The following is a 27,346-nucleotide window of genomic DNA, read 5'->3' on the forward strand; positions in this document are numbered from 1 at the left end:
ATCTGCCTGTTACGTAGAGAATGGGGGCAGGTGTAAAGCAGGCCAGGACACACTGATCAGAGTTCATGATGTGAGCCGCACAGTGTCACAGGGAAAGACGAAGAGCCAGCGGCTCAATAAGAATTATCCTTTGTGCATTTGTGGACTCTGGTCAGTCAAGTGTCAGGAGTTTTGTCTAAGATTTCTCCCTGGGGAACGCCTCGGTCTGGGATTTCTGCACAGCGAGTATGCGTCGCCGAGCCCGGTGTATCTGCTCAAGCTATCTGCTCCTCTCCCCTTCCTGTTCCATGGAATGGAAACTGTGAAAGGAAATTGCCTATTAATTTAATTTGGGGGTATATCTGTAAAAGGTTTGTAAGGTTACACCTTTAATATGGTACATCAATCTATTAAATAAAATAACCATCCTGGTCCCATTTTAATGGAAACATGTGCTCACGGAGAAGGAAAAGAATTGCAGCTGGTGAGGTGGGGGGACTGGCTGGGGATTTGAGGCAGGAGAAACTGCTTCCTGGGAATGCTGGTGACGTGCCTGCCCTTGGACTCTGCCGCAGCGCCCACGCCCTGCAGACCATGTTCCAGTTAATGACTCCCAAGCAAATGTACGAGCACTTCAAGGGGTACGAGTACGTCTCTCATATCAACTGGAACGAGGACAAGGCGGCAGCCATCCTGGAGGCCTGGCAGAGGACCTATGTGGAGGTAAACCCACCTTCAAATCGGGGTGCAGACTCTCTGGTTACGCTGGTCTTCATTGTCACCACCATTAAAACATTGCTTTCCATTAGCTTTACTTTCAAAACATTGTAATTCTGGAAACTTGATGGGATGAAAACTTTTTTCCTTTTCTTTGGTATTGAAAATTCTAGAATACTGTCTAAGAGACTGGTTCTAATGAGTGTACCCCGAAGTGTGTTTAGTAACCAGTTGTGAACTCCGGAGCTAAGGCACGTAACAGTGTTTAAAAAAACACTCGGTGAGCAAAGGTGCCTGGAAAACATTAGCCAGGCGTAGAATCTGTTCACAGCTGCAGGCCCCTTGCTCAGGTCATGTGACAGGAGTTGGCCTTTGTTTCCCAGCAGTGACCTCCGCTGAGCTGCATGTGACCTTTTAAAAGTGGCCAGCAAATGAACAGGGGGAGGAGTGCCGTAAGAATGGGTTGTTTTGGATTAGGGGGAGCTGATGGGACTGCAAGTCGATTGTGAAGTTACGGAGAACAGAGAGCAGTCTCAGCCCTGGAGTAAATACAGCGCTGGGAGTCAACTCTAGCAAACTCCAGCGACCCCAGCCCTCAGCAGCACCCACTGTCACTGATTCGCCATGGCTGTTGCCCTAAAACAGCGTTGTTTAATGTTAGCCCAAGTTCAGCCTCGCGCCCTGCACTGGAATCACATAGAAAAATGCATCAGAAAAAAAGAAGGGCTGGGCTGTGTGGCCTGAGGTCTGCGCTGTAGAGGCTGTGGAAGCATTCATTCTGTTTGTGCATTTCGCCTTCTGTTGTGACCACAGGTGGTTCATCAGAGTGTCGCACAGAACTCCACTCAGAAGGTGCTTTCCTTCACCACCACGACCCTGGACGACATCCTGAAATCATTCTCTGACGTCAGTGTCATCCGTGTGGCCAGTGGCTACCTACTCATGGTAACGCTGGATTCCAGGCTTCTGGGGGCCGGGGTTTGGTTTGGTTTTTTTCGTCTTTACTTTTCTATGACTGCTCCTGCTTTTGAACTGCTCTTAACATCCACATGCATCCAAGACACGGCGAGCGTGGCGTCACAGTGGTTTACAAGTGGTCGTGTAAAGTGTTTTTTCCCATTTGCCGTTTGCCTACCTGTGACTCATGTCCTTTTATGTGAGGTCCTTGATGGAAAGTTTTGTTCTTGTTGGATTTGATAAGTTCTGCCTTTTGATTTGGGGTGATGGGTGGGGGAAGCGTTAGAACCACGACACATTCTAATGTTCGGCTTTTGTTCTGTGCCCCCATTGTTCTGCTTGCAGCTCGCCTATGCCTGTCTAACCATGCTGCGCTGGGACTGCTCCAAGTCCCAGGGTGCCGTGGGGCTGGCTGGCGTCCTGCTGGTTGCACTGTCAGTGGCTGCAGGACTGGGCCTGTGCTCATTGATCGGAATTTCCTTTAACGCTGCAACAACTCAGGTACTAAAGGAGTCATTCATCCGCTGTCCCAAACGCCCCCTGGCCCCCAGACTTGGCCCAGGCAGCCTCCTGTGTGTCCTTCTCACCTGGAAGGGTCTTACATCCTTTTCCAGGAGGATGCCACTGGCCTCAGGGATGCTGTCTCTTGATGGACCCCTCCGGGTGGGGGGTAGAAAGTCTGATGGGCTTACTGGTTACTAGAGACACTTTGCTGATAGGAATGTATGTCACTGACCAGGGTTGTGGCTCTCAAGCTCTGGTGGGCATTCATGTTGCTTGCAGGGCTTGTGAAAGCTCAAATTGCCAGGCCCCACCGCCAGAGTTTCTGTCAGTAAGTCTGAGGCCAGGGCTGAGAATGTGCACTTCTGGGCAGTTCCCAGCGATGCTGGTCCATGGGCCACACTCTGCTTAAATGAGTTAGATTCCTTCTCATTTAGTAGGTTAGAAAAATGGTAGTACACAGACCTTCTGAGAGAGACATGCACGATCTCCTGTGAGATCTGGGGATCTCAAGTGAATTCTTCACTCTGGGGTCCCAGAGGCTCTCCTTTGGGAGCTGCTAGGCGCTGGTGGCGGTGTCCTGAACCAGCTGTAGAGTCGTCTGACTTGGATCTCTCGTGTCTAATGCCCATGCTCTATTTCTGCCACAGGTTTTGCCATTTCTTGCTCTTGGCGTTGGCGTGGATGATGTATTTCTTCTGGCCCACGCCTTCAGTGAAACCGGACAGAATAAAAGAATCCCTTTCGAGGTAATGGAAAAGCAAAAGAAGAGAGCTCTGGGGCATCTGCAGCTTCCTCTGTTCCTGTTTGTCCATTAGTTTTTCTCCGACTGGCCCAGTAAAGATTTCAGTCCCGTGTCAGATGATGTGTCACTGGTTGCCAATCCGGAAGTAGGCTGGAAGACTCTCAGGACGTGTATTTGCTGTGGGAAGTCCCAAGAGCTGCATTTGGGGTACCTTTAGGAATATGGGTGTTTATTTTAGTGTGACACTTTAGCCCTAATTGCCATACCTTTCCAGAGACCACATTTGCTTCTCTGGAGAATTCCGTCACTTGGCCATCACCTCACTCCACTCCCTTTTAAAATTATATTTTAAGCTTAAGTCATTATCCTACAGCTTTCTGCTCTGGATGGTAATAACCATGAGGAATTCATGACTCTATAGGCAGTACTGAATAATGCTGGTGTTAGGGGTAACGCAGGTGGCCCTTTCTCACTCCTTAATGCCAGCATGGTAAGCTGCAGTTGTGTTACTCTGCCACGTGTCTGCTCACACAGCCTGTGCTCCAAGGGGACCCTGTGCAGTGCAGCTCTCAGCGCTGTGGTTTCTAATTCCCAGGACAGGACCGGGGAGTGCCTGAAGCGCACAGGAGCCAGCGTGGCCCTCACATCCATCAGCAACGTCACAGCCTTCTTCATGGCCGCGTTAATCCCGATTCCCGCTCTGCGCGCGTTCTCCCTCCAGGTGAGCTTCCGGTAATGAAGGCTGGGGTGATCCCGAGCAGGGCACTGGCTTCTAGCATCCCATGTCTGCCGTCTCTGCTGAGGCACCTCAGTTACTTCGGAAGTGAAATAGAAATACCTGTGTTTGAGGCCCTGTTTTACTGGGTGGATGCTTCTGTAAGCTTAGAACCCTGACATTCCCTCTAAAAAACTAAACAGTTCTGGAGTTTTTCCTTCCTTCCTAGCCCTACGAAGCCCAGATGCCTGTTGTCTTATAAAGTGGCCCCGTCCTTTATACATGGCTTTGGGGGCTACTCCGCATTGCCCTCTGGGGTCGGTGGTGCTGCAGCCAGCTTCCGGGCCATGCCCTGCTTCCAAACACCACTCCCACTGCCTGCACTCAGCCCCCTCCCGCTGCCCACCTCATCCCAAACACTCCACCCTTTCTTTCGCTTTTGCCAAAGCAGCCCCAACCCAAGACAGTATTAAGCTGAGGTCACGTGTCGGGCAGCACTACCAGACCATGGACTGGCCTGTCTGCTGCGGAGAATTTCCCTCAGGCTGCTCCTCTGTGGGCCCTTGCTTTCCACCCCCCTTTCCTAAGTTGGCCACCACAATCTTTCCTGTCCCCTTTTCTCTTTCCTTTTGGTCCCCAGCTCCCATCTCAGGCTGCACAAGCAGACTCACAATCCCTCTCACCCTCCCATGCAGAGCATGTGGGCCCCTCATGACTTGTCCTCTCCTTCCAGACCAGGCCCTGTCACCCCTAGAGGCCATCAGGGCGTTTTCTAATCAGAGACTCAGCTTCTGTGCATTGTAAGCACGGACAGTTCCCTGGGATGGAGACACCGCTGTAGTCTGTTCTCCGCCTGGAGTAAATTACTGACATTGCCCTTGAGCTACTTGAAACTCATAGGAATCCTAAAATTAGTTACTGCTGCCGATAAAGCTGAGACTTCACCAGCTTGTGCCATGGTCTTCCTGAGCCCAGAGTCTCCTGGAGTTTTGACATCTCAAGATGTTATTGGGGTTTTGTGAATTAATTTCAAATTTTAAAACCTCAGTTGTTTCCCCTTTCTTTTATGTGATGATATGATGTATAATTCTCAAGCTGGCCAGGTTTCTAAAGGAAACGACTTCTGTGTCACTTTTGAACCTGTTGCTATGATGCCCAGCGCACTCACACGGCTTTCCGCTACTCACCAAGAGCTCCTGCAGATATGAGCAGGAAGTGAAATTGGCCAGTCATGCATCTGGTTTCTGCTCATATTTTGTCAATATGTTTAGCTCTTTTCTAGTCTTTACATTTGTCATGTAAGAGGAACGAGTCAATCACGTATTTGAATGTCATGTCACTAGTTACCAGGAGGCCTGAGCAACTACTGATCCTACAGGGTGGGATTCAGGACCTCCTTAGTATTTCATGTGAGCCACAGCTGGAAAAAAGATTCTATGCCAATTGCCATAACCACCAGCCCCAAAAGAAACACAAAAAGAAAAGAGGGTTTATTTGTATTACAAACCTACGCAGAAGTAGAAACAGTCAATCAATGAATAACGTTCAGATCTGACTCTGTAACCGAAGCACAGGACAAGGAGACTCTCTGATTACCCAGTGGTGTGAAAGGTGAGCCAGACCCACAGCGCAGCTGGTTGTAGAATGCCTTTGTGCACAGGTGTGCATCTGCCCAGCACCCTGTGGTACTGCAGGCTTGTTTCACATGTGGCAGGTGCTGGTATTGAGAACCTGTGCTAGCGTCCATCAGCCGTGGGACCCTGTCTCCCTGTTCTCTCTCCTCTCCCCTTCTTTTCTGCTTGCCTTTTGCTTACTGTCTTTCTGTATCTGCTCACACTCCTTCTTTTCTTCTTTTCTCTCTCATTCTCTCCTCTCCTCTCTCAGTACATACTGATGGCTCATCGAGGCCGACTCTCCTTTAATGGTCCCCTATGGTGTGGTGGTCTGAAAAGCTACATGAGGTTTCCTTATGAGGAGTAGCCTTGTAGAAAATCCAGTGCACTAAGTTCTCCCAAGGTAAGCACCTTACAGAGACAAAAATGAGTACTGCTGGTTTTTGTGTTCTGTTTCAAACCTTGTCAGCATCACTTTAAAAAATCGCAACTGGCCAGGTGCGGTAGCTCACGCCTGTAATCCCAGCACTTTGGGAAGCCGGGGGCAGGCAGATCATGAGGTCAAGAGACCATGCTACTAAAAAATACAAAAAATTAGCTGGACGTGGTGGCATGTGCAGTAGTTCCAGCTACTCGGGAGGCTGAGGCAGGAGGATTGCTTGAACCCGGGAGGCAGAGGTTGCAGTGAGCCGAGATCGCGCCATTGCAACTCCACCCTGGAGCCTGGTGACAGAGTGAGACTCTGTCTCAAAAAAAAAAAAGCAAATCACAACTATAGCTTCCAAGGGTCTTCATCTTATTAAAGAATGCCTCCCCATGACACTGGTTCATTCTCTGTCAAAAAAAGAGAAGAAAATTCGAGGAGAAGAGAGGATACAGTGACTTTTGCAGTGGCCATCAGAAGAGTTTGCCTGGTTTCGTTTTAATGTACTGACCCTCAAAGTTGGCCATTATGTAGCTTCTGTTTCCATTGGTGAACAGTATCGAGTTTGACTCTGGGTGTTCAGTTGTGTTTATATTTGCAAGATGCTATGAATTAAACATCAAAAGGGAGTGATCAAGGTGGTTCTGTCCAATAGTAAACCTGCGTTACCTTCAGAATTTTCCATATAAAATTCCTCCAATTTTGTAGTGTGACCGGATAATTAGGTATTTTTTTCCGCAAAGAAACTGTCTTAAACCTCATCAGCCTTTATCCATCTGCCTAAATGCCACTTCTACACCAGAAAGCACTGACACCAGCTGTAATTCTTTATGATCAGCTAGGGCTTGCTGGTTTGTCTATTTGTTTATTCATTTGTTTGTTCTTCAATGAGAACTCCCAGAACAGAACCCCTTGTTCAAACTGGTAGGGTGGTTTGACTGGGCCTTCCTCTGCACGCGTCCCAGCGTTAGCCGCTCTGAGGGGATGGGGCATTTCCTATGAGCACAGTAACTAGAATTGATTCACAGTTGCAATATCATCCCATCATCTTCTCTGGTTTACTTCACTCTCTCGCCTTTGTAATGACCCTTTTCTCTTTCTGAGAAGCCCTTGCTGGTTGTTTTACTATTTCGGTGTACATTTGGGGGGCCTGGCATTGAGAAAATGTTCCCCCATATGTGTAATAGATGATGAGAAAGTCAGTTAGACGGGTTGCCTCTTGGGGTTCTTCTCTCATCCCTTCGTTTCCGTCACAGGAGACACCACCTCTGTGGCAGTCAGTGTGGCCAACTGGTGCCCATGCGTGTGCCCGTGGGACTTTCTGCGTCACGGAGCTCTGCCCTCCTCATCCTCATGAATGCCTGTCCAAAGCAGGGTGCCCCAGGTTTTTTCTACATTCCGCTCCTCGATTCTAAACATGACTGTAATTTTAAAAGCTGAAAGGATCCAGCCCCCAGGATTACTTGTTCCTGGAAAATCTCCACCCTACCTGTTCTTCCTGGCATCCCCTGCTGTCTCACAGTCAGGTGTCCTAATCCCGTCCACAGATGCCCTCTCAGTAAGGGACGAGCTCTCACAAAACTCCTGGTTCTCAGCTGGGCTGGGGGCTTTGCATCAAGTCTGTTGCATGTGACTTACTGGATAACGTCAGGCAGGTGACTTGACTCTGCATTTGGGGACCTTATCGGGTAATACTGTCAACCTCAGGGAGAACCTCCTGCTTGTCATGAATCAGGTATAAACAAACTAATCTTCATAGCTTCTCCTTTCTCTTCCCCCAAGTGAATTTCAGACCCGAGCAGCACAGAGGAACTTGAGCCGGGTCTCCTCTTGCACACTCTGTGTTTTCTTCACAGGGAGCACCTGCTGTTCCCCTGCTCCTGCCTAACCTCTTTTTCTTTTCTTTTCTTTCTTTTTTTTTTTTTTTTTTTTTTGAGATGGAGGTTCACTCTGATTGCCCAAGCTGGAGTGCAATGGCATGATCTCGGCTTACTGCAACCTCCGCTTCCTGGGTTCAAGTGATTCCCCTGCCTCAGCCTCCCAAGTAGCTGGGATTACAGGCATGTGCCACCATGTCCAGCTAATTTTGTATTTTTATTAGGGACGTGGTTTCTCCAAGTTTGGCAGGCTGGTCTCTAACTCCCAACCTTGGGTGATCTACCTGCCTCAGCCTCCCAAAGTGCTGGGATGACGGGGTGTGAGCCACCACACCCGGCCCTCTCTTTCATCTTCTAAACCCTGCTGAAGCCTCTCTCAGGAAGCCTGCCTTGACTTTCTACCCCTGCACCCCACTGAGCTGCTCTGCAGCCTAGCACCTGCCTTTATGATGCCATCCATCAGTTGGGATTGTCATTTGCTTATAGGTCTGGCTCTATGAGAATTGAGAGCAGGATTTTGTCTTACTGACCTTTATGTCTCCGGCACCCAGCATAGTTCTAGACTTTTCCCGTTAAAGGGCCTCTGTCAGGTAAATTCTCTCGTCACAGTGGTGATGAGCTTACTTGCGTAGGCCTATTAGACAGGTCTTACAGACATTAGACTGGTGAGTTCACATGCTTTGTATTTTTCAATTGACGAGGGATTTTCAAGATAGACCAAGAAGAAAGAGGTTAGGTAGTTTGTTGAAGAAGACTCTTGACAGGGAATTAATTATTGAAAGACATCTCCAGAACTCAGGCTTGCTGGTTCACCCTGAGCGTAAACTCACGATTCCCATCCGAACCCTTTGTGAAGCTCTCCCTCGATTGTGTTAGGTGCCAGTTATAACCAGGTTTTCTTTCCTCACCCTGGGACGTTTACCAGTTTGGGGGTTTTGTACTAAGCGGTTCTTTGAGAAGCCTGCCACGTTTTTTTTTTTTCAAAGCCATGTCTGGCTATTTCCTGGCCCCTCAGCATTGCCAGCGCGTTTCTCTGTGGTGCCCCTTCTGCCATGCCCTTCCCAGCTGGGTCGACTTTCCACCGGCCTCTGGTGGCTTCCCCTATTAACAGCCCAATTTTGTAATTTTTACTAGGTCAGCAGGAGATTTGCCAATGCACTGCAGAATCTAGCCCCGTGTTTATTTTAGGTTACAGAGTGACTTTTGAATCTGTACTTACTTATTCTGTGTACTATAATCACACACAGGAATTTCTTTCTGCTTAACTCTCCTTGACCTTTTATGTTTCTTGCTCTCACACCCCACAGGCTACTCCAGAGGCGATTTGGAATGTGCCTATTAAAACCTCCGGGGACACGCGTGACATTGTATTTCACGTTTTAAAGGAGACATTTTGAAATACTCGAACCACTTTATATAAAAATGTTTAAGTGTAAAATCAGGGTCGCGTGACCTCTCGGAAGTACTCTGGAAGGGAAATGCTTGTTTGTTTTAAATTGGATCTTGAATGTGCTCTGCCTTTGTGGGTTTGGTTCGGTTGGTTTACTAGCAACACATTGGTAGTTTAGTTCCTGGGTTTGTACCTTATGGGTTTATGGAATTATTAGAAATAGGCCCAGAAATAGTCAAGACTCTTCCAGTCAAATAGTCTCTTGATGATGTAGCAAAAGAAACTCTTTAGATCCATCACAGCTTCAAACACTTCAAGAGGAAAGTGAAAGAAAAATACTGTTTAAAAGCATCTTTATTTTCACAGCAGTCCTCTGATTGGACAGAGGCATATTGGTGACCTCTGAATTTTTGTTTCTGCCCCCAGGCAGCGGTAGTAGTGGTGTTCAATTTTGCCATGGTTCTGCTCATTTTTCCGGCAATTCTCAGCATGGATTTATATCGACGTGAGGACAGGAGACTGGATATTTTCTGCTGTTTCACAAGGTACATTTCAGACTGCTGTGGCCTTTTGGTTGGGTGCAGAGTGGTACTGTGAGAGAACTTTTTCAGCCTGTGGACTTACAAGGAATGTGGACAACAGGGTTTCTGCTGGTGTGGTGGACACAGGGGAGATGCTGGACAGAGGCTGCCTCCCTAGGGGGACATCAGAGGCTCTGAGCACCTTCTCCCCTGCCCCAGCTGAACGTCTCACAGCCCTCGAGATGCTGATACTGATGACCCCTTTTTCCATCATGAACTGATGCTGCTCATTGTGGGAATGTTTCACATCCCTCCATTAGAGCAGAACAAGATTGAAAACCACCCATCTAGCAAATACATAGTTTTTGGTGGTGGTTTTGTTTTGTTTGGAATTATGCTTTGAAGGATTCATCATCATGTTGCTTGCTTTTGGAAGCCAAATTTAGGATCAGTCCTCCATGTGTCCTCCTCAGACGGACTTTTATCTAGTTCACCAGGAGATGAACCAGGTGACGTTATCAACCAGGCGATGTGTCTGGAGTTCAGCAATGTGATGTTTCTCTCCCAAGTCAGAGCTGTGTAAGAGGGGCATTCTCAGTACACAGTGAAAGTTGGCAGAATGAAAGCACCATTACCCTGATCCAGCATAACATTGTAACGTGTTTCCCCTCCTTTCAGCCCCTGCGTCAGCAGAGTGATTCAGGTTGAACCTCAGGCCTACACCGACACGCACGACAGCACCTGCTACAGCCCCCCACCCCCCTACAGCAGCCACAGCTTTGCCCATGAAACGCAGATCACCATGCAGTCCACTGTGCAGCTGCGCACAGAGTATGACCCCCACACTCACGTGTACTACACCACCGCCGAGCCGCGCTCCGAGATCTCTGTGCAGCCCATCACCGTGACGCAGGACACCCTCAGCTGCCAGAGCCCAGAGAGCACCAGCTCCACGAGGGACCTGCTCTCCCAGTTCTCCGACTCCAGCCTCCACTGCCTCGAACCCCCCTGTACCAAGTGGACACTCTCATCTTTTGCTGAGAAGCACTATGCTCCTTTCCTCTTGAAACCAAAAGCCAAGGTAATCTGCCACAACTTAAGACTCTTCCTGTCTTCAAAAAATAACAACAGGCTTCTTTGGAGTTCATCAAATTGCTTCTAGTTTTCTTCTTTTTCCTTAAAAAAAAATCATATGAGTATGATATAGCTCAGTCCTCCAAAAGTCAATGCTTTGAGAGCATAGGGCCATTGAATCTCTATGCAGCATGTCTTTATATGAATGAAGTTGTTTAAAAATGTGGTTATTGCCAGGAACGGTGGCTCATGCCTGTTATCCCAGCACTTTGAGAGGCGGAGATGGAAGGATTAAGCTTGAGCCAGGAGTTTGAGGACAGCCTAAGCAACAAAGGATGACCCTGTCTCTACAAAATATTTTAAAAATTAGCCAGGGACAGGTGTGGCAGCTCACGCCTATAATCCCAGCACTCTGGGAGGCCAAGGCAAGCATATTGCATGAGCCCAGAAGTTTGAGACCAGCCCAGGGAACATGGTGAAATTCCAGCTCTACAAAAAATTACCTGGGTCTGGTGATGTGCCTATAGTCCCGGCTGCTTAGGAGGCTGAGGCAGAAAGATCACTGAGCCCAGGGAGTTCAAGGCTACAGTGATTGTACCACTTCATTCCAGCTTGAGTGACAGAGTGAGACCCTGTCTCAAAAGAAAAAAGAAAAATGCATGGTGCTGTGTACCTATAGTCCTAGCTACTTGGGCGGCTGAGGCAGGAGGATCACTTGAGCCCAGGAGTTGGAGGCAACAGTGAGCCCTGATCATGCCACTGCCCTCCGTCCTGGGAGCCAGAGTGAGATCCCAACTCAGATAAATAACAAAACAAAATAAAAATGCGACTACTATGATTTTATCCTTTTTCCTATGCGAGAACAACCCCTACAGGCTAAATCAGGTCAAGTGTGGTGGTGAAAACAAAGTATTAGCTAGACAGCTTCTCTTTGTTAAGAAAGAGTCAGTGGTGCTCCCTGGGGTCTGACCTTGTGCCTCTTCTGTTCCAGGTAGTGGTGATCTTCCTTTTTCTGGGCTTGCTGGGGGTCAGCCTTTACGGGACCACCCGAGTGAGAGACGGGCTGGACCTTACGGACATTGTACCTCGGGAAACCAGAGAATATGACTTTATTGCTGCACAATTCAAATACTTTTCTTTCTACAACATGTATATAGTCACCCAGAAAGCAGACTACCCGAATATCCAGCACTTACTTTACGACCTTCACAGGAGCTTCAGTAACGTGAAGTATGTCATGTTGGAAGAAAACAAACAGCTTCCCAAAATGTGGCTGCACTACTTCAGAGACTGGCTGCAAGGTGAGACGCCACGGGAGGGCTTTCGTCCTTTCGGCCTTTTGCGTGTTCAGCTCCAACAGGTCTCCTTTGTCCTGATTATGAAAGCGTTAGATTCTAATGTAACACTGATGTGTTTCATGGACTTTTAAGTTGCTTAAGATTCTTACATGGACTGTTTCCGCAGCAGCCTCCCAAATCTGGCTTTTACCTGTAAAAGGATACAAATAATTTCAATGAGTAACTGGGGACTTCTGTGAGAATGAACAGGTGCACACTAGGAAAACAGGACTATGTTGTAGCGGGTGGACGCTAGGCTTCTGGTCCTCTTTCCTCTTGGCTAGTTGGAGGCTAGTTTGGTGACCACGTAAATCAGAGTGCAGAAGGGATTTCCAGACCGATTGCCAAATTATAGCTTACTGCATCAGTAAGTTGATGCAGTAATTTGTCCAATGTTGAATAAGCAGAGGATGTAGTCTGAAATTCCAATGCTGAATAAGCAGTGGACACAGTCTGAAATTCCATATTCTGACCATCCTTTAAAAAACTATTTCTCTATTTCAGATTGACTTTGTTTTTAGAGCAGTTTTAGGTTCCTAGGAAAATTGAGCAGAAGTTGCAAAGATGGCCTATATCCCCCTTCCTCACACACACACAGCCCCGCAACTAAAGACATCCCCCACCAGAGGGGTACTTGTGTTACAGCTGAGGAACCTGCACATCATTACCTAGGCGCCATAGCTTACAGTTGACCATTTTGACCATTTTTTGACTTCGTACATGAAGTAAAGTTATAAATGCTTAATCACATTTCACATTATTTTAGAAATAATCAAATTCTGCTTCAAAATGCCTTTCTTGGCAGGGCAAGGTGGCTCACGCCTGTAATCCCAGCACTTTGGGAGGCCAAGGCAGACAGATCACCTGAGGTCAGGAGTTCGAGACCAGCCTGACCAACATCTCCACTAAAAATACAAAAATTAGTCAGGCATGGTGGTGGGTGCCTGTAATCCCAGCTATTCGGGAGGCTGAGGCAGGAGAATCGCTTGAACCTGGGAGGCAGAAGTTTCTGTGAGCCTAGATCGCGCCATTGCACTCCAGCCTGGATGACAAGAGTGAGACTCTGTCTCAAAAAATAAAAAATAAATAAACAAAATGCCTTTCTAGGCTTCTTCGCTCTTAGAAATGTTTCTAGGAAATATTAGTCAACTGGAAGGAAAAAAAAAGTCTAAATTTTCTGCTGACCAACTGCCTATAAATGTATGCAGTGATTCCAAGAACATCTGTTCATTTGTTGTGTGTTGACACATGCAAAGCCAAGTAGGGAATCAGGATCGTTATCCACCCAATTCAAGCAAAAACGCTTTTACTGGAGTACCAAATCATTATGGCCCCCAACATCTTTTGGCTTAAATTATCCAAATGATTGTCTTAATTTCCCACTTAATTAGGCTTGTTTAAACACAGATGTAAGTGCCTTTTTTTGGTCTGAAGTCAATACACTTGTATGTAAAGACTCAGCAGCCAGTTTCCCTGAGAGTTTGCAGGAAATGGTAAACGACTTGAGGTTGGTGGAGGATGGTTCCACACAGCTCTGGCCTTGACTTGTGTTTACCAGAACTCTGTGCCTACATGTACACCAAATTTGACTTTCCTTTCGGAGGAACGTAAAGAGAACATGCCATGATTATTATTTTCTGACACTCTCCTGAGATGCACATTTTACTCATTTTTTACATTTAGTTTAGAAAGCAGTGGTTCTCGGGATAATGAGTTAAAAGAGAGACAGTGGAGTCAGTCCCTGCTTTTCATTTTCCCCCGCTGACCAAAGACATGCAAATAATTTGCCACAAATGAGAAAGAGATCCGCTGTGCCCTGCCAGTCTCTGAGCGGAGAAGGGTCACTGTAGAGTGTGTTTCAGTGTCTTTGGCCATTGCTCTGGAGGCTCAATGTGGCATGTTAGGTCGGGATTGGGAAGGGGTAAAGGGGATTGTCTCCAGGCAGTGCGGAGGGCTAACCTTCTTACAGAGCATTGCAGATCATCTCTATACATTGCTTCCTTATAGATGTAAAGCAGCTGGACTTGAGATTTTTTTTAAGGTACATTTGAATCATGTTTTGATTGCTATGTGGACAGCTTACACCTTGACCAAGTGAGGTCCATTTGTGCTGAGCAGTCAGGGTTCCAGGCAGCCTTGGGACTCCGCATCTGACTCTTAAAGTGTCCACTAGAGCACTCCACACAGAATGGCCAGACACTGGAGCCCTTTGCTACCTAGATGTTTTTCAGGCCTGTTGAATGGCTGATGTGGCCTTTGAACATTTTCTCCAAGAAAACAATTATCCTTGAGTCAGCTTTCCTTGCTGATATTTTTGTGTGGTTTTTAAATGGTAGGAGCCTCATTGGTTTAAATGGAATTGCCATTAAAACTATGTCATATCATTGATCTTTATCAACCTTCCAATAGTTTGTCTTTGATTTTATTTTTTTACCCCTGAAACTATATAATGGTTAATTTCAAAACTATCCCACCTGTCACATCTTAAAACATACATGCAAATAAGGCAAAGTTAGGTAAAAGCCATGCCTTGAATCATGTGCAGATGTGTTCATTTTATTTCACACTGGATTATGCAACTAAAATTTCGATTAACATTTTATTTGCAGGGTCCCCTATCTGAAGGAAAATGGTAATTGGGGTTTTTCCTTTAGCCCAGAACTTTACACTAGAAAATAACTATTGGCACAAAATATTCATAAGGGGAGAACTTCCGGCTGAGCTGTTAAGGTTTGCTATAAAATCAATATCACCCTTTTCTAGAGTGTGCGTGTGTTGGAATAGGAGACGCTGGCGAAGGGGCAGTGGAGACCCGTCCTCATCCCTGGTTTCGTGTCCAGGGTTGTACTTGTGCCTGTGCGTAGACCAGCCCATTGTTACTTGAGCTTTTTGGTGATTAGTGAGAAAATAGCGTAGTAATGGGGAAAGGACTCAATGTTCCACAAAGTCATGACTGTTTCTGGTTCACCTTTCAGCCCCCAGTAGAGTGAACGGCACCGCAGGGACTGGCAGTGTGGATTCTGACTTGAATTGAGTTTCCAGCAAGGCTGACCTCCCCAAATAGGATCTCTCTTCCTTTGTTTCGCCCTAGGGTGTCCCAAACATCTTTGTGTGCAAATGTCGTAAAATCACTCTCAGATTTTTGCAGGAAAATCCTGGGGAGCCCTGTTTGCCACCAGACATTGTTGATGCTAGGGTTGATGCTGCTCGTCTCACTCCTGCCTTTGACACATCCTCGGGTACCACGGTGTGTCCCGGCCTGTAGGCCAGCGAGTGAGTGGCCCCAGCTGCCTTTGGTGACTTGCTGCCTGGGTTTGAGCTCTGTCCAGCACACTCCTGCTGGGCGGCCTTTTCCAATCTCCCCCTTTCCAAGCCTCAGGTCCTCATCTGTGAAGCCAGAGTGATTAATGGGGCTGTCCCTCGGTCGCCGTGGGATGCCCAGTGCAGCCCCACACTCCCCAAGCGTGAGCCTCTCTTCAGGATCAGCTGGTTAAGGGAGAGGGGCCTCAAGCCCAGGACACGTCATGACATCATGAAAATTGTTATGGCGAGGAAAACAGACGAGGTCTCCCTTTTTTGGGGGAAAAGGGGAGCAGTAATTTTTCTTCTTTTTTTTTTTCAAAAACAGGAAGAAAGGGCTTTCAGTAATAAAATAACATCTGCTCAGTACTGCGTGTGTGCACGCCTCCTTGTGAAAACCCGTCAGTCTGAGAGGTGCAGGGCCCACCCGTGGTCTCCTGTCCCGCCTCCCCTCCACGCTTGCCCCCACACAGCCTCCTTTCACCACCCAGCCCACCTCATCCCCAAACTGTTCCTCTAACCAGCAGTGTGGGAGGGAGGGTTTCACTTCTTAGAGAAGGGGGCCTGTGCTCCACCTCCCTCCCCCAACTTCAGACCCCAAGAGCTTAACTATTCTGAGCACTAACGCAACCAGATTTTTTTTTTGTCTTTGAAGTCATCCAAGGCATGTCCTGAAATGAAATAAACCCTTCTCCCTTCTTACTAGCCGTGTCCAACCCATACATGTACAGCTTGTTCAAAAGCTGTGGTTTCCTGAGCTGCTGGGGCTTGGGAGTTCTACTTGGGAGGTGGCTGGGAGGGGGGATGAGAGGGTGGGGGTGTCCCGGAGAGCGTGCGCGCCAGCCAGTGCTCAAGACCCTAAGGCTGGGTCACCAGGGCCCTGTTTTCTCTTCCAACACGCTTATCTCTTTACAGTTGCAGCCAAACCGTCAGGTCTGTAATGATGGTTTTGATTACCGAGGCCAAGCACAGCTGTGTGTGGTGGGCTGGCGGGCTCGCCCATCCCCCAGGCCCAGAAAGCTCTTTCCTCCCCCTCCCTGGCTTGTGGTTTGTCATCTGCTCTCACAGAGCCTCCTTGTATTGGCCTGTGGCTTCCTGTTCTCAATCGGATCCAAATTTACCCTGTGAGGTATTTCCCTGCGCGCACAGGAGCGCCTTCCCCTCCTTCTCCCCCGCCCGCCCGCTCTCCCGAGGAAGGGTGGCAGAGAGGAAGAGCGCAGTGGAGAGTGAATAGGTGTTGGCTGTGATCTTTACACAACCTGGCAGCAGATCCCACAGCTTGTGTTCGCTCCACAAGTCGAACAGATGGAACAAATTGACAGAATCGTGTTCACTCACCCTGGGCTCCAGAAGCAGCTGAGCTGCTGTTTGAAGTTGGGAGTTTGAATGTGCTTTTTCCCCTCCGCGTGGAATTTCTGGTTGCGTTGAAGAACCCATGACTTAGCACCCCCAGTGGCACGAAACGGTTAATGACCCTGGTGTGTGTCTTTCCCTCACACTCTTGCCTTCTTTTGTAATTGTCAGGGGGAGAAAGGAGGAGAGTCGTCTTTCTTAAGATAAAATATGAGTATTTGTTTCATAGAAACAGATCATCGCCTTCCCCCTTTAGAGCAGTGGCCGCAGCAGCTGCAGTTCATTCATGAAAGGTCCGGTGCTTTCCGTCACAGTGGGTGTGTGTTTCTGATGGATGTCTAAGAGTCCCCTGTCTTGCTCACTCTCCTTGGCCCATCCCACTAGGACCAGGATCCTTCTGGCTGAAAGTTACAATGTGTTACAATCATTTGCCTTTTCTAGGACTTCAGGATGCATTTGACAGTGACTGGGAAACCGGGAAAATCATGCCAAACAATTACAAGAATGGATCAGACGATGGAGTCCTTGCCTACAAACTCCTGGTGCAGACCGGCAGCCGCGATAAGCCCATCGACATCAGCCAGGTACTCCAGCTGCTGGGCACCCGAGGGCGCCTCCAGGCTGCGAGGCTGCTGCCCTGGTGGAGGCTGCCTGACAGCAGGCGACCCCGCCCTGTGCTCTCTGGAGACCTGAGGCACTGGGAGCCGGTAGAAGGAATATGAGGTCACTCTAATTCACCTCCTCCCGCCAGCTAATTGCGTGACCTCAGGCAAGCCAGTGCGCCTCCGTTTCCTCATCTGTGCAATGGCGTGTTGGCTACTGCCAGAGCAATCATCAGAATAAAGTGCAACTAAGACAGTAAGGCTCTTTCCAGTGTTCAAAATGCAGCATGACGTGATTATTTCAGTTCTAGGACTTGGTACCATGTTGGTCTTGATTGTGTTCAAGCTTGGAAAGACAGATTTCTTGGGTAGCCGTCGTTTGGATGAGCAGAATGTGGGCTAGGTGAGTGGGTTAGGAGATTGGTGACGTAACAGAAGGATGGGAGGAGTTGTTACATTTGAGATCTTTGGGCCTTCCTGGCCCCAGGAGTAGGCAGACCGCTCTGTGATGAGTGAAGCAAACGGAAATACACACCCTTGGAATCGGGAGTAGCTGCGCCCTTCTGCTTACTCCTGCAGTCATAACTGTTTCTGTTTGGGAATCCTACTGTCCACCTGCGTTTGCATTGTCTTCCTGCCATTTGGATTCCAGCATACCCCTCTGGGTTCCGCAGGCGCGTTCGGGAGTGTGTTCGGACGCTTCAGATTGCATGGGGCCCGCGGCTACTTTGGCTTCCTTGCTCTTTGTAGCTTGCTTGCTTCACCTTCAGGCAGAAAACCGTCATGCTGATGATCTCAGCAGCTCTGTTTATTGTCTCCCCTTTTTTGCTGGCATTCAAGGTGACAGATTTACAAAGTACATTGTTCAGAGTCGTTATGGAGTGTGAAACTCCACTCGCAGCAGCAGGCAGCAGGCTGTCACGTTTCCCAAGGATGCGGGCAGAGGAGCCTGCCTCAGAGACACCAGGGAGGTGCCCAGGCAGCAGGGCTGGGCGAGAGACCAGGGGCACTGTGGGACAAATGGGACTGGGACTGGGCCAGGTCCCAGATAGCACTTCCTCCTCCTGAGATGGAGAGAGGCGTGCCGCACACACGGAGGCCACGGGCTGCGCTGTGCGATTCCGGGGATAGTTGAGGACATACAGTTGTTACATATCCTGTGGATTAATTGAATCCAGATCCCCGAAATCCAGTTCTCACTCTCCTCCCTGCTCCTTCTTCCCTCACTCCTTCTCTATGAGCCGCTGTCACTGGTGTTTTTCATTTTGTTTAAAAAAGACCCAAAGCGAGGAATGAGGCCTGAATCTAAAATAAACAGGAAACAAAACTTCTCTATGTATGTAAAATATACATCCACACAGTCAGTCCCACAGAGCCCCCCACCTCAGCAGAGCCCACAAGCCCTCCTGCAGAGGGAGCACGTTTGGCCATGCAGAGGACACAGCGTGCCCAGCATGACGACCTCTGGGAATAAGATCACCTGGCGAGGCTGAGGCTGTGCACTCGTCCCTTGCACTTTCTGGCACTGGGCATTTTTTGAATCCACAGGTCATAGGAGGCTAGTGTTAGCGAAATTTATACAGATGTTGTTTTATTTTTATAGCTCTCCTCCATTTACTGGGTGGCATTTCCTTCAGTGTTAACAACAGAGGTTAACTGCACACAGACGTGCATGGGGATTCTTGCCAGGTTTTTCCCCCTTCCCTCCTATAAATATGTTTCTCCAGATTGCTCATTCTCTGCCTTGGCTGCAGACGGTCTTTTAGCATTCAGATTTAATTGGTTCAGCCAATTCCTGGGCCATCTGCAGAACCGTGTTTGTTATAAACACACCGATGATTGCATCCTCCGATAAGTGCGCTTTGAAAGAAATCAAAGGTGTTCTGATGGGATTTTCGACACTCTCAACAGTGGGCATTCTATTCTTTGTTGTAATGCTGGGGCGAAGCGCGGCTTCTGTGCTCTCAAGGCAGAAGTGTGTTTACCCCCAACCTCATTCTCAAAGGCCTCTGTTCTTCCCGTTTCTGTAGTTGACTAAACAGCGTCTGGTGGATGCAGATGGCATCATTAATCCCAGCGCTTTCTACATCTACCTGACGGCTTGGGTCAGCAACGACCCCGTGGCGTATGCAGCCTCCCAGGCCAACATCCGGCCTCACCGACCAGAATGGGTCCATGACAAAGCCGACTACATGCCCGAAACCAGGCTGAGAAGTAAGTAGCACTCCATGGTGGTGCCGGGAGGGGGGGTCTGGGAGCTTACAGAGGTACCCTCCCCTGTTCTCCAAACTTGGCAACAGGCTTCGTCCGTTGACGCTCCCCAGGGTTCAAACGTGTAAACAGAACAATCTATTTCTTCTCGTTTAAAACTCTGGGAGACAGACGACGATGTGTAATGGAAGACAACCCCGCACTCTATCACGTTGGGAAATAAGCGTCTCGTCTCCATTCCTAGCTTCGGTGCTAAGAGGTTCATTAGGCGTTGCTCTCGCATGCCAGCTGTTCCCGTGAATGCCGGGGACGCCTCCAGGTTGAGTGTTATTTTACTATTGCAGAGTTTTATCGCTGGGGATTATATGTTTATCTTAACTTTGTCAACTCTGGTGTTGAAGGGATTTTTGGCACATTGGGTCATTCCTATAAGCCACCAAGCACCTGCACCCTGTCAAAGCTGTTTAAACCAGAGCAGAAAAGTCTGTATACAACAGTGTCCTGTTCCTTTCACCTCTCAGCCCCGAGTTTGAAAGGTGGTTCTGTGTGGATTTCATTTGCATTTCTGGTGGTGATACTAGTAGTGTATGCTTTGGATATTGGGCCAAGGGAGGATGTGAGAAAGAAGACGGATCCCCTTGCAAACATGGCTGGAGACTCGGCAAGTTGTGCTTCCCCGGATCTAAACCCCAGAGCCGTGTGGCAGGCAGCCAAGGCTTGTCTTAATGAAAATTTATAGTTGAGATTATAATAGGGCAAATCATGTTTAGCAAGTCAACTGAATGACCCCAGAGGGTCTGGAACACACAACGGCAGTAACTAAATGCTTGTTGTGTAAGGATTTCTTCCCCTGTTGCTGAAGACTTAGCATTGCATTAGAAAAGAAGCATACAAGGTTTAAGTTTGTTCAGTCACTAAAAGGATAAGTTAAGCATTTTTCTCAGGAAAGCATGACTCTGGAGTTATTTTGCTCTTGTAAGTGATTGGATAAAACTGTGTGAACTTGGTATTTTTGTGTGTGTCAAGGGAACAAAAAATGTTCCCGAAATTTAAGCCTGGAGTTTTTAGAACCCTCACAAAGCATGACTGCTGGAAGATTTAAATCAAACGTTAAAAAATAGACAGATCACAGATTTAAACATTTTTAAACCAAATCGGAAGGCCGTGGAGGCCTGGAGGCCATGATCAGCACTGTCTCTCCTTCGTATGCTGTATGAGAAGAAAGGCCAGCGGGCTTTCACGTGAAGTTCTTCTCTTTCCATCGAAGCGGTGGCGACCCCCTCCCCGGGCCTGCCCCTAACCTGTGCCCTTCTCTGTCCAGTCCCGGCAGCAGAGCCCATTGAGTATGCCCAGTTCCCTTTCTACCTCAACGGCTTGCGAGACACCTCAGACTTTGTGGAGGCGATTGAAAAAGTAAGGACGATCTGCAGCAACTACACGAGCCTGGGGCTGTCCAGTTACCCCAACGGCTACCCCTTCCTCTTCTGGGAGCAGTACATCGGCCTCCGCCACTGGCTGCTGCTGTTCATCAGCGTGGTGTTGGCCTGCACGTTCCTCGTGTGTGCCGTCTTCCTCCTCAACCCCTGGACGGCCGGGATCATTGTGAGTGTATTATAAGGGTCTTTGTGGAAGTCAAATTCCTTTCAGCATAGCTCTTTCTACAGCCGGGAAGTGTTGTTTATGTCTGGGCCTCTGGAGCAGGGTATAGCTTGCATCATCCGTGATATATTTATTCTACTCGAGGTGGTGAGGTCCGTGGCTAAGGTAGACCCTCTAATGGCCTTATTCTTAGGGCCTCTCTCCCATGGCCTGAGGATTTTTGTGGAAAGATAGGGGACTTTTTAAAGCACACTTTCCATCACGGCTCTGAGCATTTATTAAATCAAAACACTCAAAGCGTAGCTAATTTTTTCTTTAATTGAAAAATGCCATTTTGTGACCTCACCCCAGGCCTAATAATAACATAGCCGGTTCTTCTACGTTGAACATGAGGGGACAATCAGAGAAGTCAGGACAGTGAAATATGGAGAACATGATTTAGAAGTGGGTTTGCGTGTTTTAAGTCCTGGGGGATAATGATGAACTAATATTACGAACCTGTTTTTTGGCCTCCTTTCTCCAAAATACTCTCAGATTTGACGTAAGTTTCATGTAGAGTCTAATAAAACCGTGGCAGTGTTTAAATTCTGTGAACTATGGTATAGCCTTTAAAATGCCAAAATTATAAAAACAGAGACCAGATTTTGTGTCTGCACCATGAGTCTGTGCGGCAGGTACGTTAAAAGGTAAATGTTTAGTCTGTGAGAGTTTTCATGGCACTTAGCAGTTGATGTCCATCTTTCATCATTCCTTCCCTCCCTCCACCTCTGCCCACCACCCACCCCCAGAAAAGAAAGATCATTTTTCTCCTTCTCTCCCATCTGGGTACCTTGTTTATTTGTATCTTCTCCCCTTTGGACCAAGAAACTCCAAAGCTAACTCACAGATTTTATTTCCACTTCCCCACAAATTTTTACAAGGAAGATGAAAGGCAAGACGCTTTTCCTTGGATTTAACGGTCTGCTCAGTCCACCGCAGCTGTCCCCATCTCTTCAGGGGTCCTGTAACCTGACACACGTCAGACAACCTCCCTGCTTACCTGGCCCCCAGATCATCTTCGCTTAGCCTGCAGGTTCACCCACAAAAGTAAAACTAGTTCCACGCACAAGAACTTTTTGTCACCCCATCCTATCAGCTTTCTTTAGGATGGAGAGTGAGGCAACCAAAAACTTAATGTTGGGTTCCCGGCTAGTGTCTGATGGTTAAGACCCAAGCGGAAGGAGCGATTGATCTTGTAAACTATGTGAAATTCGTCGCTCAGTGATGCATCCAGGTTCGTGATTCCTCGTGGATGGTTCTGTATGTTTTTGCTCTCTGGAGAAGGTATCTTGGAAAATAGTTTGCATTAGAACTTTGCCTTCTATAGCTTTACACATGAGCTGTCCCACACAGTCTCCCTCCCCAGCGGGAAGATGAATTAGGAAGGGAAGGCTCTGTCCAGAGTCAAAGCAAGTCAGTCCATTCATTGTTTTGATCTGAACGGAGGACACCTTAGCCCTCTGGTGGCCTCCCTTGTGGGCAGCCCTGGAGGGTGACGTGCCCGCCCCCTGACCACTGTGTCCCTCCTCAAGGTGATGGTCCTGGCGCTGATGACAGTCGAGCTCTTCGGCATGATGGGCCTCATTGGAATCAAGCTCAGCGCTGTGCCCGTGGTCATCCTGATCGCCTCTGTAGGCATAGGAGTGGAGTTCACCGTTCACGTTGCTTTGGTATGGGAGACGTTTGAAGCAAAAAGTTTGTGAAAAACAACCCGTTTCCTCTGGCTCTGTTTGTCTCTAAGTGGGAACCTTGGCATTCTCCCTGTGCGTGGTAGCGAAAAGGTCTCAGGGCACAGGGGCCCCCTAGGAGAACCTGCAAGGTTTCTGGCTTCCTTTCCCTCGAAGGGTATGGAAGGTGCATGGTGGCCGGCCCTGTCAGCCGTAGGCAGTGCAGGGTTGGTGGGCAGGAGGGGCCTGGGAGGACCATGCTCACCTGATGTTGACTGTCATCATCACCCCCCACGATTCCTGACGTTGTCACATAAGACAAGTTGCGTGGTGAGTATGGGGGTGGGCATACATAAAGTTTTAAAAGCAACAGGAACAGTGGGGGTAAAATGAGACCACACTCACAGGCTTGGGGATGGCATCGTTGAGAGTGAGGTGCGCTGGCAGCCGAGGAAGTACCCTTGGGCTTGGGAGTGGAGGGAGGCGCCAGTGTTCAGCCCCAGGGAACTGGCACTGCCACGTCAGCCCTCCCAGCTCCCCAGACCTCCCAGCCTCTACATTCATGACAGCAGAAAGTAAGAGAACCAGTGAGACTTTCAACAGACATTTTTTTCCCTCCCTTTTTTTATGCCTTGCCCTGTGAATGCTTTGTTGGAGGTAATTAAACTTCAGAAGGAATCTTTAATTCAAGAGATAAATCCGTTGTATACATTTATCAAAGAATTGTCTAACACCCCACAACTGTGTAAATTATGTTCCATCTGCAGATTACAGCCTAAGAACTTGGGGTTATCAGTAGGCATTCAATAAATAAATGAAATGTGTTAACTGAATCAATCCCGACGTGTGGAATACCTTAGCTGGGAAGCCTAGCCTTGGGCTGGGACCTGTCACTTCCGAGGTTGCTTTTGCAGTCTCCAGCGTGGATTCTCTATGGGCTCAGCACACGGCACAAGCATGTCTCCACACATGCTGCAGCCCTGTGCCTTCTGCAGTCTTTCCAGGGCTATGGTTACACAATTGAGAGGTTGTAAACTTTCTGTGTTTTGGAAGGAATGCTTTGTTGAAGTTATCCCATTTTTTCATAGTGTATAATAAAAAGCCAATAATACAGAAACAGTACTCTCTAAATTTTGAACCTGCTCAAATCATATTTTTCCTTTGAGCTGGGAGGAGGGACTATTTTTTTAAAAAAGAACAGTGTGCCAATGTAGAGTTTAGGGAACCCATAATTCCAATACAGTTCTTCAAAAGGGAGATAAATTTGCATGTGAGTTAAGAATCCACAAGTTACTTTATTCTGATGCAAATGGAGACCACCTTTTTTGGAAACTAGCATAGCAAGCGGGTATCCCAAAGCAGACTTTTACCACGGAAATGCTAACTGCAGTCTCTGAACTCTAGGACCTCTGTCTAGCCCAGGTCATTTTCAGTATTCTGATCCTGTATGTGAAATTGCATTTAGAGTCACTGCTCTTTCACGGTTTGTAAAATGGTAGAGTAAGGCTGTGAAGAAGACTGTGTTTTCATCAACATCTTTAGGAAATCAGTGGGTTCCCATTCATTTGCTGCCTCGGGAACATAGAAGCAGCGTGCAACAGGATAGTCACAACTTGGCCCTTATGGCCTCATGGCCCAAATATGACACAAGGCAGCAAGGCTGAAAACCCCCGAGTGCCTTCCTCCCAAAAGCAAAAGGCAGCCATATTGAGTTGTCTTTACCAACTCTGAAAGAGTAGAACCTATTTCAGAGAAAAGTATGAAAACTCTTAGCACGCCTTTGTATGCGTGTAATTTTTTCATCTATTAAGGAGAATGACCATTCCCATCCTTCCACAGATAGGTAAGGGACAGGAACACATCCTGCCAAAGACACCCAGCCCTCTCCTCTCGGCATATCCCAGAGCAGCCTGAACCTCTGAGAGAGAACTTGTGTCAGGTTCAACACTCCTGCAGGGGTCACACGTTCAGGCCAACAGTCAGATCTTCCAGAATTTACTCCGCAAAGCTCCCATTTGGTATCGACTGCCTTTCTGGCCTAGGAGAGCTTTCGGACTGCAGGAGAGGCAGGGATGTGTTCACACACACAGTTAGAAAGGGCTTGATTCAAATGCACAGTCCTGTGTGTTTCTTGCAGTATTTTCATAGTGCTTAGATGTACTGCAAACACAGCCTGAAACCATGACAGAAGCTCTCCCCTCTGCATGGTCATGAGGAAGCGTGTGAGCACCTGGTCGGTTGCGGCACTGAACACAGTTCTTGGCCATCCAGTGCATTAGCCGGAGTACTGTTGCTGTGGGAGTCAGAGGTCTCACGTATGAGCGATGTGAGATCATTTAAGGGAGGAAACTTGAGGGCAAGCAGCAGTGAAAAGAAGGGGACATTTCTGCCCGTTATTATACAGTTTTGGTTTTACTGTGCTCAAGATTTATGTCAACACTGAATATGACGCAGTGCCGCGAAGAGGTCATCTTAGTATAAGTCTAGGTGTAGCCAGTTGAGCTACTCTGATTACACGTTCTAGCAGCTAAAATTGTAAGATGTGAGCAGTTGGAGAGCTTGTAGCATTTAGGAAGGAGCTGAGTATTTACCATGTGACGTCCAGGAACCTGATCTTGTGAACATCCTCATTGCACAGGCCTTTCTGACGGCCATCGGCGACAAGAACCGCAGGGCTGTGCTTGCCCTGGAGCACATGTTTGCACCCGTCCTGGACGGCGCTGTGTCCACTCTGCTGGGAGTGCTCATGCTTGCGGGATCTGAGTTCGACTTCATTGTCAGGTAAGCAGGCGTGTGCAAGGAGATATGTTTTAAAAATCATTGTTGTTAGCTCAGGTGATCTTTGTTGCTTTTTTCCTTCTCTATCTGGTAGATTGCAGCATCTCTTCATTGCGACCGCTTTCTTTTGAACTTCTTAACTTAGAGATACTCAGAGGTATAAAGACAAGCTCTCTTCTAGAGCTGTCTTGGGGAATATCTTCAAAACAGAAGACAGAGGGGTTTGGGGCTGGCTGCAAAGACAGCTTCGCAGCTTGAGGCCACAGATCACCCAATAGGTAGCCCGTTATTGGTGTCTCGGATTAGAAACATTGGCAGAAAGAGATGCCAGATTTGACCTATGCCTCATCTCTTTCAAACTGTAGAAAGGAAAACTTAAAAATACCTGAAATTGTCACCTGATGTTATTCTTTTAAGAAGTGAAAATGATGTGCCCAGATTTCATGTTCGAGTCCCCACAATTAGGAAGCGTTTAGCATTGGACTCTGGTGTCAGCTTTTGGGAATCTAAGCCTAGTTTGGATCTCAAGGCAAGTAATTTTCAGTTGATTTAATTAAGAATATGACTTAGTGAAATATAAAAGAACAGCGAGTTTTCCTTTTGAAAAGAAATTGAGAACTGCAGAGAAAGAAACCCCTTGCTTCGTTGAGCAGCCGTCATGGCTTTGTGAGGTAGCTGTTCTTGGATGGAACTCGGCTACCTTATGGAGAGCTAAAGCCAGAATCACCAGCAAGTAAAACATAGTCCAGGATTAGAACCATGACAGGGCAGAACCAGATATGAGAAATGATTGGTTTGTTTGGCACGCTTCAGTACTGAGAGGTGTGTGTGTGTGTGTGTGTGTGTGTGTGTGTGTGCGCGCGCCAGAGAAAATGGGCTTCTTGTCTTCAAGTAAAAACGAAAGGGTTTCAGCTAAATTTTAGCCAAAGTTTTATTACGGGGAAAAGATGAGTCCATTGGTTGGCCTGTGGCATAGCTCACGGGGCAATTTGGCATCGTGGAGGCCGCCTTCCTAGAATGAGTGCCAAGCTTGCTTGTTGTAGTTTTTGCATGGAGTGAATGGGGAAGTGGAATCGCTGTAGACCAGGGCTTCTCACACTGATGGGCTTAGGAATCACCTGAGGCTCTTTCAGTGCAGGGCAGATTTCCCAGGGCAGGTGGTGGGAGGTGACATCTCCAGCCACCTCCCTGCAGCGTCCGTGGAGCTGGACTTCTCAACACTGACGACTGCTAAGCCAACAAGCCAGGTCCTAAATTCCTGTTTGCCGATACCAAATAGATAGTTGCCCAACTTAGTTAAATGTTTTGGTCTGTGTTTTATTTTAGTTCTTAGTTTGATCTTAGCTTTTCCTTTGTTCTTGGTATACGCTTTTTCAAGCACTAGCAAGTTATCTCTATAATACGAAAGCCCGATATCAAGTAAGTTTCTTTTGCATATTTACTTTCTCGTTTAATGCGAATATAACAAGCACCCTGTCAGTGCCATTTGCTCAACAGCAAATAATGGGGAGCCCCATATCCCTCTCTGTAGCTTAAGGTCTTTTAGGGGGAGAGATGAGTTCACGGGCCAAACCAGGGCAAATACAGGGTGTGCTGGGATCTCGTGAGTTAGAGGAGAGTCCCGCTCAGCCTTGTGGGGCTGAGGCTTGTGAGGAAACGTAGCCCGAATTAGATCCCCCAGCTGGGAACCTGGCGGCCAGAATCCCAGCGCGCTTCTGTCACCCAGGGTTGTTTCCGTCCAGAAGTATCAGGGTTCCTCTTTCAAGCACTTAAAAGGGCTTCCCATTTCCTAGAACAGGATGGATCAACCTGATAAAGGCCTCGCTGAGGTCAAATAAATGAGCGACACTGTATATGCTAAGCCGTCAAAAATCTAATTGGTCTGTTTACGCTTCAGCTAGATGGATGGGATGCAAATGTCTTGATGCTGCTGCTGCTATCCGCCCC

General features: G+C 47.8%; 1 protein-coding gene across 7 annotated transcripts in view; it reads left to right on the forward strand.

Annotated features, from left to right (window-relative positions):
- Positions 1-27,346, forward strand: part of PTCH1 (patched 1) — a 70,785-nt gene that overhangs the window by 35,691 nt on the left and 7,748 nt on the right. For 6 of the 7 annotated variants that reach the window (XR_001830571.1, XM_037745246.1, XM_017547202.2 and 3 more), the window contains 13 exons: positions 555-702; positions 1,510-1,641; positions 1,999-2,154; positions 2,805-2,903; positions 3,495-3,620; positions 9,345-9,463; positions 10,118-10,520; positions 11,505-11,814; positions 16,945-17,087; positions 19,136-19,319; positions 20,638-20,918; positions 22,487-22,624; positions 25,260-25,402. Coding sequence is in view for 6 of the 7 variants with exons in the window: in XM_037745246.1 (XP_037601174.1) it covers positions 555-702; positions 1,510-1,641; positions 1,999-2,154; positions 2,805-2,903; positions 3,495-3,620; positions 9,345-9,463; positions 10,118-10,520; positions 11,505-11,814; positions 16,945-17,087; positions 19,136-19,319; positions 20,638-20,918; positions 22,487-22,624; positions 25,260-25,402 (2,382 nt within the window). In the remaining variant the exon portion in view is untranslated. The remainder of the gene's footprint in view (positions 1-554; positions 703-1,509; positions 1,642-1,998; positions 2,155-2,804; positions 2,904-3,494; positions 3,621-9,344; positions 9,464-10,117; positions 10,521-11,504; positions 11,815-16,944; positions 17,088-19,135; positions 19,320-20,637; positions 20,919-22,486; positions 22,625-25,259; positions 25,403-27,346) is intronic. The other variant, XM_037745245.1, reaches the window with a different exon arrangement.

Source organism: Cebus imitator, unplaced genomic scaffold, assembly GCF_001604975.1.
Source record: "Cebus imitator isolate Cc_AM_T3 unplaced genomic scaffold, Cebus_imitator-1.0 Scaffold196, whole genome shotgun sequence".
Classification (NCBI taxonomy): Eukaryota; Metazoa; Chordata; class Mammalia; order Primates; family Cebidae; genus Cebus; species Cebus imitator.